The sequence below is a fragment of the Ceratina calcarata genome, unplaced genomic scaffold, assembly GCF_001652005.2.
Source record: "Ceratina calcarata isolate Rehan_Ccalc_2016 unplaced genomic scaffold, ASM165200v1 scaffold428.2, whole genome shotgun sequence".
Lineage (NCBI taxonomy): Eukaryota > Metazoa > Arthropoda > Insecta > Hymenoptera > Apidae > Ceratina > Ceratina calcarata.
Genome location: NW_017166501.1, coordinates 213,488 through 230,338, shown reverse-complemented (window position 1 = coordinate 230,338; position 16,851 = coordinate 213,488). Strand labels below are relative to the sequence as shown.

General features: G+C 40.1%; 4 protein-coding genes across 5 annotated transcripts; 2 read left to right on the top strand and 2 right to left on the bottom strand.

Annotated features, from left to right (window-relative positions):
• The first annotated feature begins 882 nt into the window (after positions 1–882).
• LOC108626767 (growth arrest-specific protein 1) lies at positions 883–7,626 on the top strand. Its single transcript, XM_026815097.1, has 5 exons — positions 883–3,051; positions 6,519–6,786; positions 6,937–7,142; positions 7,219–7,511; positions 7,593–7,626. Exons 2-5 carry the CDS (start codon positions 6,523–6,525, stop codon positions 7,595–7,597), a joined length of 768 nt encoding a protein of 255 aa, XP_026670898.1. The 5' UTR covers positions 883–3,051; positions 6,519–6,522; the 3' UTR covers positions 7,598–7,626.
• Positions 7,627–7,911: 285 nt separating this feature from the next.
• On the bottom strand, positions 7,912–10,812 carry Rpn3 (regulatory particle non-ATPase 3). 2 transcript variants are annotated; one of them, XM_026815096.1, is made up of 3 exons: positions 10,790–10,812; positions 9,245–10,099; positions 7,912–9,169 (listed from the first exon to the last, which is right to left on the bottom strand). In XM_026815096.1, exons 2-3 carry the CDS (start codon positions 10,070–10,072, stop codon positions 8,498–8,500), a joined length of 1,500 nt encoding a protein of 499 aa, XP_026670897.1. In that variant the 5' UTR covers positions 10,073–10,099; positions 10,790–10,812; the 3' UTR covers positions 7,912–8,497. The 2 variants fall into 2 exon arrangements, with proteins under 2 accessions (XP_026670897.1, XP_017883111.1); XM_018027622.2 differs by lacking the exon at positions 10,790–10,812 and adding an exon at positions 10,533–10,762.
• LOC108626765 (golgin subfamily A member 2) lies at positions 10,812–14,591 on the top strand. The gene is made up of 12 exons (XM_018027621.2): positions 10,812–11,042; positions 11,173–11,259; positions 11,323–11,778; positions 11,852–12,047; positions 12,120–12,427; positions 12,482–12,658; positions 12,727–12,957; positions 13,026–13,211; positions 13,286–13,537; positions 13,613–13,916; positions 13,996–14,193; positions 14,278–14,591. Exons 1-12 carry the CDS (start codon positions 10,998–11,000, stop codon positions 14,463–14,465), a joined length of 2,628 nt encoding a protein of 875 aa, XP_017883110.1. The 5' UTR covers positions 10,812–10,997; the 3' UTR covers positions 14,466–14,591.
• A 378-nt stretch (positions 14,592–14,969) lies between these two features.
• On the bottom strand, positions 14,970–16,359 carry Rpp30 (ribonuclease P protein subunit Rpp30). The gene is made up of 3 exons (XM_018027626.2): positions 15,469–16,359; positions 15,249–15,396; positions 14,970–15,174 (listed from the first exon to the last, which is right to left on the bottom strand). Exons 1-3 carry the CDS (start codon positions 16,054–16,056, stop codon positions 15,074–15,076), a joined length of 837 nt encoding a protein of 278 aa, XP_017883115.1. The 5' UTR covers positions 16,057–16,359; the 3' UTR covers positions 14,970–15,073.
• Positions 16,360–16,851: the final 492 nt, after the last annotated feature.

Below are 16,851 nucleotides of genomic sequence, written 5' to 3'. Positions count from 1 at the left end.
TTTTTATCCTAACAGTTATTTCCAATGTTCATTAAATTTAATTAATTCTTTTTAACTTTACGTCGTTGTAATTTTTGTAAGCTTGCTGAAGAGGCAACTGTGACCGATAGGTAAAGCAAGATCCAAATAAAATATTCTTTTACGAAAAAACAGTAACAATTATAATTTATTTATCATTTAGGTATCGCATAACGTTTCTTATAAACTTTCTCGTTGTACAACACCTGGCGACAGTGGGAGGATCGAGAGGAAAAAGAAACGGCGAGAAGAAAAAGAGGAAAAAAAAGAAGTAGGCGTTAAACCGACATCGACTCGAGGCTGATTGCTTTCCTAAAAACTCGTTCAAGCTTGACCCTTAAGAAACTTCCTTGCAATTAATAAGACTACTTTTCGAAAATGGAATAGTTTACAAAAATCTTTAAACAATGTCTGTTGCTATCCAGACATTTTTAAAATAAAATATAAAATATCTAAAACTTGAAATTTCTAAATGAATATTATATTAATGCAATTTCCGGACTCGCAAGATTTGTTTGGTACGTATTTTAAAAATATATATACGTATGTATGTGATGAACACTCTGTGAGTAGCGATGAACGAAACCGAAACGAGGAATCTTCTTAATGGCCTTTTCACACTACGTTTTCCGCTCCCGTATTCCGTCCGCCATCCCAGGCGGAATACGGGATAAAATAAATGAAATATAAAAATATATGTACATAATGACGATGAATAAATTTCATCCATAAGTACACTCTTCTAGGGTGGTTATTTTTATATTTTCATTAATTTTAATTGACATGTATACTATGCATGTCGAAATTCGATCTCTAATTATGGACAAAATTATTCATCGTCACTATGTGCATACATTTTTATATTTCATATTTTTTGCACATGGGAGAAACAACACTTCTTCCGCGCGGAAAAATCTGTTTCTCCCATCAGCACAAAATCGCTCTCATAGTTTCTCGCTCTCGACCTCAGCAGGAGTCTGACCCGTACTCTTGATCCTCGCTTACGCATGAAAGACCGTGCCCGCTGAGCGTCATCCAGCTTTTACACGCTATTTTCTATACCTCGCATTTTTGACTATGGTACTGGTTGCCCGTCTTTTAGCTACTGGGAACAAGAATTCCGCCCGCCGTCCTGGGCGGAAAACGCAGTGTGAAAAGACCATTAGAAAGGAAGCGGGGCTCGGCGCGGAATAAAAGAAGAAGAAGGAGGGTTTCAAGAAATCGGACGATTGCTTTATTAAGACGTCAGAAGGTACAGGCTGCGGGCCACGGGATAGGCCGGGGCCGGGGCCGGGGCCTGGTCCTGCCTGCTGCGGTCGTTATTGCCTCAACCGGGTTCTCGCTTGGGACAATTGCTTTGAGAAGATCAAAAAGAGCATTGGGAGAAACGTGGCCAGGTTCGAGAGAGAAACGCGGCCGAAAGTCCGAGAGAGATAGACAGAGAACAAAAACCGCCACGCTGCTGATTATAAGTGCTGCGCTGACCCTTCATACGCTCCGCTCGGCTCTGCTTGCTCTGCTCACGAACTCGAGATGCTGCTGAGAATTTAACAAAGATACACCGGTAACAAGATTTCTTTTTCCCCTCGAAATGTCATGATTTTCAAACTGATTTCCATCGTCGTGCTACGTGAGTTATCGCACACGTATCTCCCGTTCCATATCGTACAATCTACATATTCTCTTTATTCTACCGCGGATACGTGCCGCGTCAGAATTTTTTCATCTATTATGTACACCCCCATCGCATTTCCTGCATCACACAGGAAGCTGAACCTTTGATTATCTCGATTTGATATCAATTTGAAATTTCGCCTTTCATGATTCACGTACGTGAAAATTGCGACCTTTTTATACAAGGCATTTTGCTAGCTTATAACTTTCCTACAATCCGTATAGTAAAAATAAATCTGGCTACTCGGTTTCCTCCGTGGCTAGCTCTCCCCGCGGAATCGATTAACCGGTTCAATTTGTACTCAAACAGCTAATCTTCTCGCTGCGGTGCCCTGTCCACAGCACCGCGCACGGCATACGCCAGGTTCTCGTTTAGAGAAACGAGATTGAGTTGAGAGTCGCAGCAGCCTGGTGAACTGGCGGTCCGATGGTAGGGAATAGAAGTACGTACATAGGAAGGAGTAAGGCGAGCGACCTGAAAGGGAGCCAAGATGCATGGAAGGAAGGTCGGCATAGGCAGGAAAAGAAGGGGAAACGTAAGAAAGAACGGAACGCATCTAAATGCCGGACTGTTGGACGTCGCTTCACGAAGGGTACCGCAGGAGGCGGGATGAGGAGGGTAGTGTTGGAACCAGGCTGGTGTCTCAATCAGCCAAGCAGGTTGGGGCACCTTGGACCCCTGTGGGTGGAGGTGGAGAATAGGAGCTAGCGATGGCTCGGAAACCGTAGCGAGATCCAAACAAAAACTGAGTTAGCTGTTAGCACCTCAACATTAAAAATAATGCGATTCTTCAAATCCCTTAGATGCTCCTCGTGAAAGAAAAAGAAAACGAATGTTGCGAAGGCTTCCTAAAATAAATGGACGAGAGGAAACGTAAATTAGTCATGACGAGCTATAATTCTGGAGAGTTTGGTGAAGAGAAATCTCCAGCTTATCCCTCATCGTTCTCAGTTACTTGCAAAATATTTCCTCGACTGGGATGGGACCGATTCAATCGTGATTCGGGTCTATCAGTAGTCCTCTCGGTCCCGGGCCAGTGCAATCGCCGGTGAGGAAAAAGCGGGAGGTAGGGAAAATCGGCGCGCGCAACTTCTTGACACAGCGGGGTAGCGGCCGTCACAACTCACAACTCAATCTACAGTGTCTCGGTGACCGTGCGCTTGCGAGTTCCGAGATACGAGTAAGTTTCTCTTTTACTCTCCATCCCGCATAGTGTTGTTGTTTGAATTCCTGACACGGACTCGCGGTCCTCGTTGAAGAAAGAGGAAGAAGAGAAGAATTAGCCTTGCTCACACGCAGACACCGGGACCCCACGTTGTTTCATCTTCTCGCCTTAGAACAATGTGATTGTTCGCAAGGTTTGTAATTAATTATACAATTAGAACATGTTTAAGACAAATCTCTTCATGCACATCTGTACACTTAGTTAAGGGCATTCCTTTCATTCATTCAATAAGCCTCATGTCTTGCTGGTGTTTATATCAGATCACTAAAAAATGAAACGCGTTAGACTTGTTCATTTTAATATGCATATTTTCGATCTGGCCAATAAAATTGTTGATTTAGCTCACATTCTACGTAAATAACTGTGAGAAATTAATGGGGCAATTAAGATCTGAAATTATGTACTCGTATATAGTATTTCACGGAATATCGATAAAACGCGTTAGACGAAAGGAATTAAAGGAAATCGTTTACAGGAAGGGCACTTTACACATCTCGTATGTGTAGAAGACATTCATGTGGTATCTGAATTTAATCGTTCATTCGAAGTAACTATATATCAATTATGAATAAGAGGAAACGTAAAAAGATTGCAATTTCTTATAATTAACAAACGTTACGTTGAATTGCGATTTTTTACGCATAGACAAATTTCTGTAAATGTCGTGATGTGACGAGAAATGAAATAGGGGATGAAGAATCATAGTTTTTAGAAACACATGGTTTCTATATATCACTGCAGATTGAATTCTAAGCACAATTTAAACAAAACCGGATGAAATTGTATTTTAAATACTTGTGAATAATCTTCTTAATATCGCGCGAGTATCAAAAACCGGGACCACTTATCGGCACCCTTTCTACCTTATAAGCGATGCAATTATTTACATCTAACACGTCCTCTTCAGTTACAAAAGTGGCGCTGAACACAGGTAGCGCGTTTCCAAACATTAATCAGCGGCGGCTCGTCCCATCTCACGCTCAGTGAATATTTGCGTTCCTTAATCGGTGTTTGTTTAGGTATTATACCCTCGCGGCAAACAGCCCCTTCTCTGATGTCACTGTGTACACAGACACTTGACTGGGAAGGGTCTTAATTGAACGAGATCACTCCGAATCGTACGCATCGATTGAACACATTCTCAACCGCAGCCTCAAATTAACATGCACCCTACAAACATAAACGTAACTGTTCCTACTGTTGCCGCGTGGACGTGTGCGTGTCCCGCTCTAACTTTCTCTCGTTACTCGCCTCGTATACGCGGTCCCTGTCTCTCGATACGAGATTTAAATTTCGAGCGTGTTAAAACCAGAGAAGTTGACGACCACTGAGGGTCTACACAGGGCTGGCCATCTGTCCCTCGTTGCCACGTCTGCGACGTCTTGGTGGTCCATTTTGGGGCTGGTGCGCGCAACAGCATCGGCACTAGCGCTGGCAATGAAGCGCTCTCAGGTAGAATATGCCCTCTCCTTCTAACCAACAATAAGCGCGCGAGCGCGCACGTGCTCTCTTTCACCCCTTTTCGTTGCCCGTTCCTTCTCTTCCATTCCCTTCCATTTTCTTCCTTTACTCTGCGCTCTCTGCTTTTTTTACTGGTATCAGTCCAAGTCCCGAGTAGAGCAGGGCCAGAGTATAGAGCAGCCGAGGCGACCGTTCAACCGCACGTTGTTCCGCCTTAGAAATCCTAACAACCGATGGCCCGTGCCTTGCCTTTCTCCTTCGCACCGATGAACGTTACATTTAGAATTGGATCGCTCCCGGAATGCAAAAGTTTATTAACCCGACAGCTAGGCATGACCTTCCTAGAAGAAATGTTACAAAGAATAAAGTTATTTATTTTACAAAATCATCGATGACCATCTTTCTGCAATTTAATTGAAATACGATCAATCTTAAAGTCTCTGTCAACACTTTCATCAGTCACTTAATGTGTGCACTGCAAGTTAATATAAACTGTAGATAGACAAGTTCTAAGTAACGAGGTTTACCAGCGTACGCGGTTGACAAACCAGGGTGGCAAAGGCTTGCTATTAACGCGAATGACAAACAGGGATCCGATTTATTTTAAGAATACACATGGAATGTCCCTTCGCGCTACGCATCCGTTATAAGAATCCGCAAGCACTTCGCAGCACCAAAGCTAATTCGTAAATTCACTTATTAGATCATTCAAATCCATGAAAATCCGAAGATGTATATTAATATTCACGACAGATCACTGACATCTATTTATAACCGGACTTATAATTGTATTACTTTAAATTCATGAAGCGCACAGTACTGTTACTTAATAGATTCTACTTGCATCGAATTCCTAATTTCGTTTTAAATAGAATAAATCGAGTTGAATACTTGAAACGATGGCTAGATGGGAACGAAAATACAGAAGAGCCTTTCGCATTCGAGATTACAAATGCGGAGGTAAGGATCTGGCTGCGAATAGAATAAGGCGATCACTTTTTAATTTATCAAGACGAAAAGTTAAAAACGTTTTACCATACACGCGCAACAGGTGGTGTCGCGTCTTTGTTTCCTGCTTACTGCTCTTACTTAGAACTGTTTACATCGCGTAGGATAGAATAACAAACAAACAATATGATGTTATGGCAGGATGCGAAACATCACTCATCTGTAATGTCCGATACGGCTATCATATTACTGATTGTGAGAAAGTAGAACTCGCAATCAGTGGCATGTGAACGAAAACGATAGTCGTACGATTAAACATGAAACAACTTACAAATTTACTGGAACTCATAGATACTTGCTGTTAAGGATGTATTGGCTATACAGTCAATCCCAAAAGTTTATGTACCTTAGAAAAACGCATTTCCTATAATTAAAAAGAAATCAGACGCCGGAAGAATAATGCTAATAATAAATAGCTACGTGCTAAAAAGTATAGAAGGAAATATCCAATTAAGTATTGACGCTGACGTCAAATTTTTTTTTCAAAATTGCGAAAACTGCTTCAAATAAAAGTTGTTTTCCTTCTAACTTCGATATTTAACGAGTTACGTATGATTATTTGGCATTTTATTGATGTTGACAAAATCCGACCATCCCAGCGTCGAAACGGCGAACTTTTGGCAAAAAATTTCATTTTCCCTTAATTACTCCTAAACCGTTGAATCTACGGGAAAATTGTATACAACCTTTCTTGTAGAGGATGACGAGATCTACAATTTTTGTATAAAAGTTTGTCACTAGCATTAATAGTTTACGAGTTATTGACGAAAAACAGTTTTTTGCAAATTACTCGTTAACTATTGACGCTAGTAAGAAACTTTTATACAGAAATTGTAGGTCTCGTCCTCTACAAGAAAGGTCGTATGCAATTTTAACGTAGATCCAACGGTATGGAAGTTATTGGCAAAAAACGAAAATTTCGAAGAATTTGAAGGGGTACCCCTTGGAAAAATCTCGGAAAAAACGAAAATTTTTTGTTGTTTATTATTAGCAATATTCTTCCGACGTCTGATTTCTTTTTAAAAAATGCATTTCTAAAGTGCATAAACTTTTGGGATTGACTGTATAGCCAATACATCCTTAAAAACGATGCATGCATATAAATGGTGTATTGTTTTTTTAATGTTTTAGAAAGATGTCACGTTTGTTCGATCAAACGAGCATACTCCTGGTGGGTATGATCCTGTTCAGTTCAATAATGTGGAACACGGCGAAAAGCACGATAATGAGGTGCGAGGAAGCAAAACTGAAATGCGCGTATAGAACAGGCTGCGGCGCTGCCCTGCAACACTATCTCACCGGCTGCGCGCCCGTTCTCCAAAGCAACGATTGTTCCGAGACCTGCCAACACGCCCTTATAGCTCTCACGAGCACCGACGAGGGCAAAGAACTTATAACAGTACATATCGCTTTCCTCATCGCGTTACCAGAAACTCTCAACTAAAACACGTCCTTCCCTAACATCCTGTGAATCAAATAAACCATCCGAATCATTGACAGTCATAATTATCTCGACGAAATTTTGCATTAGTTTTAATTTGTTACTCAGTGCGAATGCGAGGACGACTTGTGTTTGCAATCGAAACAGAGGGTGGAGATATGCAGATCCTCCGTAACGATGGCGATGAACAGGACGAGGGTCTCTTGTCGGATAGCCACTTGGATTTGCAACGCGGATGCTCTGTGCCAAACAGCGCTTACTTATTATAATAAGTATTGCAAAAGCATGTTTCAAGGCCGAAAATGCACCAGGCGGTAAATAATTTCATTCATCTGTATGCAATTGGCGGACGAGGTGCAAATGGTTTATTGAGAAGTGCGAATTGATTAGCTGTAGAAACTCGATAAATATCTTGACGAGGCAAGAGAAGGCGGCGAAATTGAACACATGCCTGTGCGACGGTTTCGAGGAATACGATTGCAAAGGGATTCATCGGAATATGAACTTCCTCTGTTTTGGTAAGATACATCACGGTTACCGCAACGTTAACGTGGAGGACGAGAGGCGAAACGAATTATCAACACCGAACATGAGCCTCAGAGGGAACGCTGTCCAAATATTGGTCGACACGAGATTGTTTCTACTCTCTTTATTGATGTATCTGGTACTTAAAGGGAAACAAGGTAAGAATGTTTTTTATACGTTATCACTAAACAATATAATTTGTATGCAAGTCTTTATCAAGGATGTTACTGCTGTTTCAGACTGACTAATTCGAAGCAAACCCAGGAAGACCTCCAAAAAAGTAACAGTATTCCATGAAACCAATGACCAAAGATCTCTTATCAATTCCTCTTTTAATCACCATTATTTGAACAATTCTACGCTGGTACTAATGGATTACTTATCTCCACTGTAAACGATTTTGTGGCTTTAACGAACGGATAATCTGGGAAATTTTCGTTTACGACGATTCGTAAATTTGTACAGACCCAAAAGAACAAGAGGAGGGAAGAGCTTTGTATAGTGAAAATATTGTATATCGATTGTATGATAGTAAACGTAACTGAATAATCCGTAACATTTAGTTTAGAAATGATTTTTATTTATGGAAGGTATGATCCATGTAAATATCTGCATACCGAATAATGGTAATTGATTTTTTCTTTATCGTGCCCGTGTCGTCGACAACAAATTTTCCTATTTGTGCTTATTTTTCAATTCTTACTCACGCAATTTTGACTTGAATATTTTCACACTAACAATGTCGTTAATAAAACAAAATTATTGATGTTTGAAAACTTTGTACAGCTTGTATATCCTATAATTAGTTACAGATGGAAGAGTTACCGAATCACTAAATAAGAATTTCTGTAAAATGATGTACTGTGAAAATTTTACTGAAAATAAATTATTTGCGATTTTACTACAATACTACGGTAAATGTATATGTATATATATTCATCTAGCTTCACTGCCCTCTTTCATTCTTATAAAAAGTTACAACATTTTTACAAAATTTATTAAATTTCAAATTTCGTTCACCGAGAACACTGCAGGTTAAAAGCAAAATTGTTATTCTACCGTTGGTACTGAACGCAAGGACCTGACAATCATTTCGTAAACTAGTTTATTAATTAAACGATTACTTATCGAGGCAATAAACAGTCTAAGGAAATCCGTCATCGTCTTCTTCGGCCATTTCTTTTGCGAGCTCTAAATCCTGTTGCTCCCGTTCCCTGCGTTCCTCCGCCGACTCGAGGTCCTTCCCGTACGATTTCGGGGGATATCTCATAGCTTTCACGCTCTGATTATGCAAATCCAAGCAGAACGTTATCCTCTGATGAAACGCGAGCAACGGTTCCTTGGTGCAATAAATATCCGTCGTCTCTTTACTCCGCATGTAACCGTTCTCCGGTTCCAAAGTGGCTTCTATAACACCATCTCTGATCGCTTTGGCGACGATGAATTCCGCGTCGACGCTGGAATCCAGACCCAGCTTCTTCGCGATGTCCGCGGGAGAAATTCTCGAATAAGACAGTCCAATCGATCTGATCGCAGTTTTAATCACGTTGTGCCTCAATCTGAGGATCAAAGTGAACGTGTAATCGGCTCGAAACTGCGGGCCAAAGTTCTCCAATACCTCGCCGAAACGTTGGAGGTTCCCTAGTCGCACGGCTTGCGTCAGCTGGAAGTACGGTGCCAGCGCGCGACGCATCGCGGCTTGCCTGAACGTTTGACGTTCCGGGATATCTCCTAACAGGAGCTCAACCGTCACGGCCAGCTTCTGAACCGTCTGACGGAAACCCACTGCAGTGCTTTGCGGAGCTTTCCTGAGAGCCTGCAACCAAGAGAATTAATAATGAAAAGAAATACATTTTATATGGTCCAAAATCTCAGTATGTGCATCACTCACCTGTACCAAGTACTTGTGTGCGGCAGAGTATTCCAATCTAGCTGCCTTGATGCGTCCCAAGTAATACAAAAATCTAGCCCATTCGTTGTTGCTAGCCGATTCCGGGAAAGTTGACTTCAATACAAGTTTGTCCGCCTGATCGTAGAGATTGTAATGCAGGTAATTCCGTAACAGGCAGTTTATCAAAACCGCCTGCCCTTCGAAATCATTTCTGAGCGTCGCCGTTCTCAATCTCAAATGCAAGAGTCCACGAATCTTGTCCAGTCTGTCGACTAGCTCGTAGGCTCTCGAATAGTAGAAATAGCACTTGGCAGCGATCACATCGATCGTACGTCGGTTTATAGCGATTATCTTCTGTAACAATGCCTCGGCACACTTAACAGCTTCTTCGTATTTCGTGGCATCGATTAAGCGCACGAGAACCAGCAAGTGGACATAGGCGTCGATCTCAGGGAGAGAGCCCATGGTAGAGATTTTCAGTCTCTGCGTTTCATCAGATTCCGCGGTTTCCTCCAACCATATCAATAATGCTTCACGTTCTGCACACGGTTTCGTGTACAAACTAAGGATCACTCCACGCAGGACATCGGAGTTTAATCTGCGACGCGTGTTTGGTAGAGTGCGGAGAGCTCTCAAGATGAAACGTGGCTCTTTGTTCTGTACGGCTTTCTCTATTTGACGACTATGTTCACGAATGTCCTGAATAGCTTGAAGGTCTGCGTCCTTTTTGTCTGAAACGTCTCCAGAACCGGTCCCGTTTTGACCGTCAGGAATCACTTCGACGTCCATATCGGTTGTTTCTGGATTTCTAGCCGCGGGGACACCCATCGTGAATCCTTCAAGGAAACTAGGTTTCTACAAATAGAATGGATCACTTTTGTAATCGTAATGTTACGACACGTTAACTGAATACGGACGACGTTAGGAAAGGAATAATATCGGGAATGATGTTAATTCTTACTAGACTTGTTAATTTGGAGATGTATGTACCCATAATATCTAAGCCATTACATCGGACACTCTAATAAAATAACTTATAAGTTATCTGACATTTATTAAAAATGTTACCAAGATAAAAGTAGGGAACCGAGGAAGGTTAATAATAATTAGAATTGAATCCTGCAATAAATGAATCTGATAACCAATCTTAAGCTTGTTTCGTCGAGCTCTTTTACTGTCAGATTAGTACGGCATTCGTCTTTGTGCTTCTTTAGATACGATACAGAATTTACGTTCTACGAGAAATGTTGTGATAGCAGAAATTGTAACGATGATGTTTTACATTTACCTTTGTTTTAAACTTTTGTAGGGAAACTGTAAATTCTCGCAAGTACAAATTCTACGTTTTCATCGCACCGATTCACAGTGGTGTAGTATATGACTAAGTAAAAGTTCACTTGATGGATCACGACACTAGCTAGGGTTCCCAATTAAAATTATTTCAGCTGCTGACACAATTTACAAGCGTTAAACTACACATTTACAGTTAGTATTAACTGACGATAATTGAAAAAATTCAAACACTCCTATTTATTCAGTTATTACCTGTCCGCTACAATTCTGGCACTAGATGTCGAGATGGTTATCTGCCTACTTCTATATGTACACGAATGACACGAAGAAGATTAGTGAGTAGGCATGAGATAACCTCGGCTTGAAATAATACAATATTTTTTGTTATAATGGTGTAAATACATGCTCCAAAGCGGAATCAATTCTCTGATTTGTTATTTACCGTGTTACATACGTCAAAATGAATTTAAGTAAGACCGAGAAACTCCTGGCTGCCAAGAAGAAGGTACGATGTTTTTTGACAGTTACGTGGACAATCTTCTGATACCGAATATCTCACTGAATAATTAATATTAAACAGTAATACAGCATAAACTGTGATTGTTAACGTGTACTTTGTAAAATTGTTTTCTCAGCTCAGAGAGTTTCAACTGAGTAAAATGCAAAACAATCAGGATGTTCCTACCAAGCAGAAACATTCCATGGATCTGTCATCTCCACAGGTGATTTAATTATTTGTACGAATTTATAATATTTTCTGGTCTTAATAATGAATTAATTTATAGTGCCAAGATGCAAAAACTAGTAAATCGAATTTAGAAATTATGAATAATATTGTAACGATAGAAAACAGTACGAATGCATCACAAAATAATGTACATACGACACATCAGGATTTTCAACAGAGTGAGACAGTATCTATGGCCCCAGTATCAATTATAGAAAATACAAATCATGAGGAGTCACAAAATTCTATAGAGGATACAGTGCAAGATGTGCAAAGGATTAATTCGAGTCTAGAAACAGAGAAAAAGCAAGTGGATTTGGCTGACTTTCCAAAAGTACAGAAAGATCACCTGTTAGACATGGCTTCTGCAGTAGCAGATGTTCTAACGAATGAATCGGATAACGTGGAGACATCCTTGGATTCTGATTTAGTATGCCGTAATCAATTCCTAACTTCCTATTTGGAAGAACAGAAAAAAACTATTAACGAACTGCACATAGAACTCAGTAGCGCAGTAAGTGTATATAACATGTACGTTTGAAAATATCAATCATGCTTCGGCTAATGACTTTTAACAATTCAATTAGCGTAGTAGAATTTTGGACCTAGAAACCAAATTGAAAGGCAGAGAAGCAGAATACGAAGCTCAGTTGGCGCGCGAAGTGAATCCTTTGAAAGAACAGCTTCACCTTCACACGCAGACAACTGGAATCCTGATCGCGGAAAAAGCTGAACTCACTGCCGCTCTTAATCAAGCTCAACAAGCTATTAGGCAAAATTCTGGTTCGTTCTGTTTCACAAATCGTCAGATTCGAGGAATAATGGAAGATATTTGAGGTAAAATGTGTTTTTTAGAAGGAGCCGAAGAAATGATGGGGAAATTAAAGAATTCACAGATGTACGTGGCCGAATTAGAAAAGGAAGTTTCCAATGTAAAGAACTACAATGAGGAGCTGAAAAAGAATTTCCATCTGCTGCAAAGCGATTACGATACCCTCGACAAAAAGTATTTCGAGTTGAAGAAAGAAAGGGAAGATTTGCATTTGGAGGTGTCGGAACTGAAGCAAAAATTGAATCTAAAGAAAACCGAGTTCATCGCCGTCCAACAAGAGCTTCAAGAGAAGACGGCGCTACTTTCGTTGAGCGAACTTAGAATACAACAGGTAATACTAAGTAATAATACTTGATTAATATCATGTAATAGCTGGAAACTTTAGATGAGAGGTGCCACGCCGACGGAAGAGGAGAAGCACGCGTCGATTCTCACGGAGCAGGAATTGGCGCAAACGAAGGAATCTCTGAAAGCTGTTACTGCCGAAAGGGATGAAGCCAGCAGACAGTATCAAAATTATGTTAAACAATTGGATGCCCAGCAGACGAAATTGTTAGAAGAGGTACACGCTTACGTTTACATAGTCGACCTTTTGTCAAATTGTACATACATTATTCTTATGGTACGCAGATGAAAGCACAGAAAAAAACGATTCAAGATTTGCAACAGAGGGAAGGAGACTATGTGCGTGCACTGTCGGAACTTGAGCAACAGTTACAGCAGGAAAGAGAGAAGGTGGAGAACTTGTCACCTTTGCAAGATCGCAAAGAGCAGATACTCACAAAGATGGATACTCTACTGAAAAATATAGACGAATTGACCTTGGAGCAGGAAAAGCTTCACATCACTCTATCTGAAAAGGTATGGTCCACTATTGAGAGATAAAAGACATGCAGGATTTGAATTCGACTTACCCTTCGTGTATTTAGGATACACAGATCGAAATGTTAACGAAAGAATTGAACGACTTACGAGAAACGAGTAATCAGGAAGCGGAGGTAACGAAACTGGCCAGCGCCCTCGAAAGCGAACAGCTCGGGGCGTCGAGAGCGATTCACCAGAATCGACAATTGAAGGACCAGTTGACCGATATGGAGAACGCTTTCGTTTCACTAGTAAGTGTAACATTGAAAATGAATAATAAATTTGACCGACGAACTATACGAACTTCTCTAACGAAATTTTCAAGAGTAATGATAAGTTGGACTTGACTGAACAACTTCAAGCAGAACGTTCCATAGGACGTAAATTGAACGTTCAATTAAATAACACTGAAAGCGAACTGCAACAGCTGAGAGAAACGTTGCGAGAAAAAGAAGCGCTACTCGAGGAATTGGAGAAGGAGAGGCTTCAGAGCGCTCAGATAGCCGATCAGATGCAGCATTATCAAGCTCAGTCGCATCACGCCAACACTTTCCAAAGGGAACTTCAAAAAGCCTTAGTAATTACGTTTCAACCAACACGCAACGCATTATCAACCGACTTGGATTAACACATTTCCGCAATGCCCTTTCAGGTTACCATAGAAAGACTAGAGAAGGAGAAACAAGAGCTGACAGTACAATTGAGAGAAAGGAGTCGAGACAACTCCGTCACGGAAATCGATTCCCTTTCTCCGAACGCTGATGGTAATATTTTAAATTCGAAGGAAGACGCGCATGTAGAAAATTTGAATGAAGACAATATTCTGGTGTCGGAACCTGTAAAACAACTTGAGAGAAGATTTAAAGAAACGATGGAACGCGTTGCCGAACTCACGGAAGAGAAACAGAAGCTCGAACACCTCGTTTTGCAGCTTCAAAGTGAAACAGAGACGATAGGTACAAACCATATAATTGATTGACCTCTATCTTTCATAGTACAGAATACTTGGAAAATTATACTTTATTTCATACTTAGGAGAGTATATAACGTTGTACCAGAAGCAAAGAGCAATCCTACAAAATAGAGCTATCGAAAGGGATCAAGTGTTCCGACAGTTGCTCGATCAAAGGAATCAGCAGCAAGAACAGCTGCATAAATTAAAAGTACTGGTTAGCGATTTCCTTAGAAGAGAATATATACATTCCAATGGGGCGGAGCATCTAGTTGAAACAGGTATCTTACTAAATGACAATACACAATAACAGTACTACACTACACTATTTAAATACAATGGAATCCATAAGAGTTGTTCTTCAGCCCTAGATGCCAACGATCTGACGTTATCGAAAAGTAAAAAAGAAGAAATCGAACCTCCAATGGAGAATAAAAGCGTTTCGGAGCTGCTCGATGTTTTAACAGAAATCAAAGATTGTAAGGATTCGTGCATGTTCGAACCGAATTTCCATCCGTGTCCTTGGTGTTCAGGCAAATTACTCACGGTATAAATACGAAAGATGTGTCACAACACATGTCTTATATTTTTAGTATAAGATTTATTAACACGAGATTTATAATTGACAACGATTTGTAGAATACAACTGTATATATAATATAAAAATCTGTAACGACTACTATTTGTAAATGTTTAATGGTGCGGACGGGAGAAAAATTGTTCTTTTTCATGAGAGATACGCGACGGAGGCAGTCACTTTAGCCTCAAGTGTTATTCAAGACCTTGTTAAAATTATTTTACGTAACTTTGCTTTTCTATACTCTGCTTCCATACTGCTTATCTCAATGAAAGTATATAATACTTGTTTCTACTTTGAACGTATTTGCAAGAAGTACGTATGGTCCTATTTAAAACTATTTCATTTAAGTTGTTTTAAAAATGAATCTGTTACGATTGTTATACATAGTCTACTATATTAGGAGAAGTCTATTTAAAATCATGTAACGATTTTGAGGTGCTGCAAGTTTTCAGTAAACTTGTACTACTTTCTGTTTTCTACTACGAAACTATTCGACGCAACAAATGAAAAATGCATGTTCTATGAGCATTTATATTTGTAATACGAACTGGTAACAAAATATATGTATTTACAAATTCTGCTTATAATCTGAATCTTTTCGGAGACGACGCACTCTCTTCAGTCATGTCAGCCTCGGTCCGGTTCACGATAACGAAAGCAGCTTTTCCTCTACGTCTCCTTTCTGTAGAAAATAATGAAACTTCAATTATTCAAGTTTCGTGCAAGTCTGTATTACTATCGAAATCGTATCATCACCTGCCCGCAAAAGGAGACTTTTGCATTGATGCAGTATCGAAGCTTTCGCTTTAACTTCGTTTAAACCGAGCAAACGTGCAAGGTTTATGAGATCGTAAGGATTCCTGATTGTCCAAATATCACTGGCACCGCTGGATATTACTACGTTCTAAATAGAAGAATTATCAATTGAGAATATGTGCCACGGAATCATAAGATGTCTGAAACAACTAACACATACCTTGCTCTTTCCGTAAGTATAAAAAAGATGAGAATAATGAATGGCTTGTTTCCTGGATTCCGTGTTTATTAAATCCGAGTATTGAATCTCAAAATGAACTCCTCTCTCGATCGCTTGATCGTACAGTTTCTTCGTAAGCTTAAAAGTCATCGAACTCGGTCTTAACGTGATTATATCCACGTTTAATTGAGTACAGGCAAACTGCATGGCACTTTGCGTTTTTGGCGCGAACGCGTACAGGTCATACTTCTTCAAGTTCGAATTGTGATTCAGCATATGCGTCTTCGCGGCGTCGGAACAGTGGAAAGTGATCCGACTGAGGATCTTCAACTTTCCATTAAATTCTTTTTGTAAGCTCTCTATGTCGAACGGTTCAGAAACGATACCGTGCGAGGCTTCACTCTCCTCACTCTTTTTTTTCTTTTTCTTGTCCGTTCCAAATACATTTTCGTCTATGTCATTGTTTATTGCTATCGTTCGAAATTCGTATTCGTGTAATTTTGATAAAAGGGAAATCAAGTCTTTTGGATCGTTCTTTGAAACGTTTACGCATAGATCATAAAATCCTCTACTTTCTCTGATATCCATTCGACCGGAAATTATAAACAATCTGTAGGCCCGTGACTTGTGTAATAACAATTACGTATTTCTTATTAATTATTGTTTTTGTAATCCAAGACTCCTAACCTACGATTGCCGACAGTCATCATGTGAAATCAATCTATTAAGAGATATGCGAAGTTACAGATGTTTATATCTATACAAATAGTGTTCAAATATGCCTGTGATATTCAGTTTTAGGTAGATTAAAATTTGTTGAATAGCAATTATGTTCTCTGATTACTTATCACCACGATCACCACGTGTAGCGCGTGTAGCGGTTTCCTAACTAACGTAACTAACTGTACTGTAACCAGAGAGAAACTGAGAGTGCTCATGGAGCCGTTTTGGCGTCTCCCATACTAGTGCTGCACCTTGCGGCCAACTGGGGAAGATGGTCCACCTTTAGCATGTAGCAGAACCTTTGTAGGAGAAATCTACCCTGTTCGGTTCCACCGTAGCACAGACCAGAATCAGGGCCAGGTCCACCGTAGCATATACACATTATAGGCAGTACCAGGCAGTATGAAGATGGGATATAGGAATATATATATATGTCGAATGGGAATCGTTCGCTCGAGTGATAGCCGCAATAGCTTTGACGGACGAGCAAGTTCGCTGAAATACAGATGGACCGTTCATTTTGAAAGTCGTGCAAATCCATTTTCCCATATATGTTAATTATGTCAAGTCGGGAGATGTTTCTACTAATTTAACAATATGTAACTTGATTATATAAAAATACAAATTTTACTCGCAGAACCGCAGGTCAGGAAGTACACA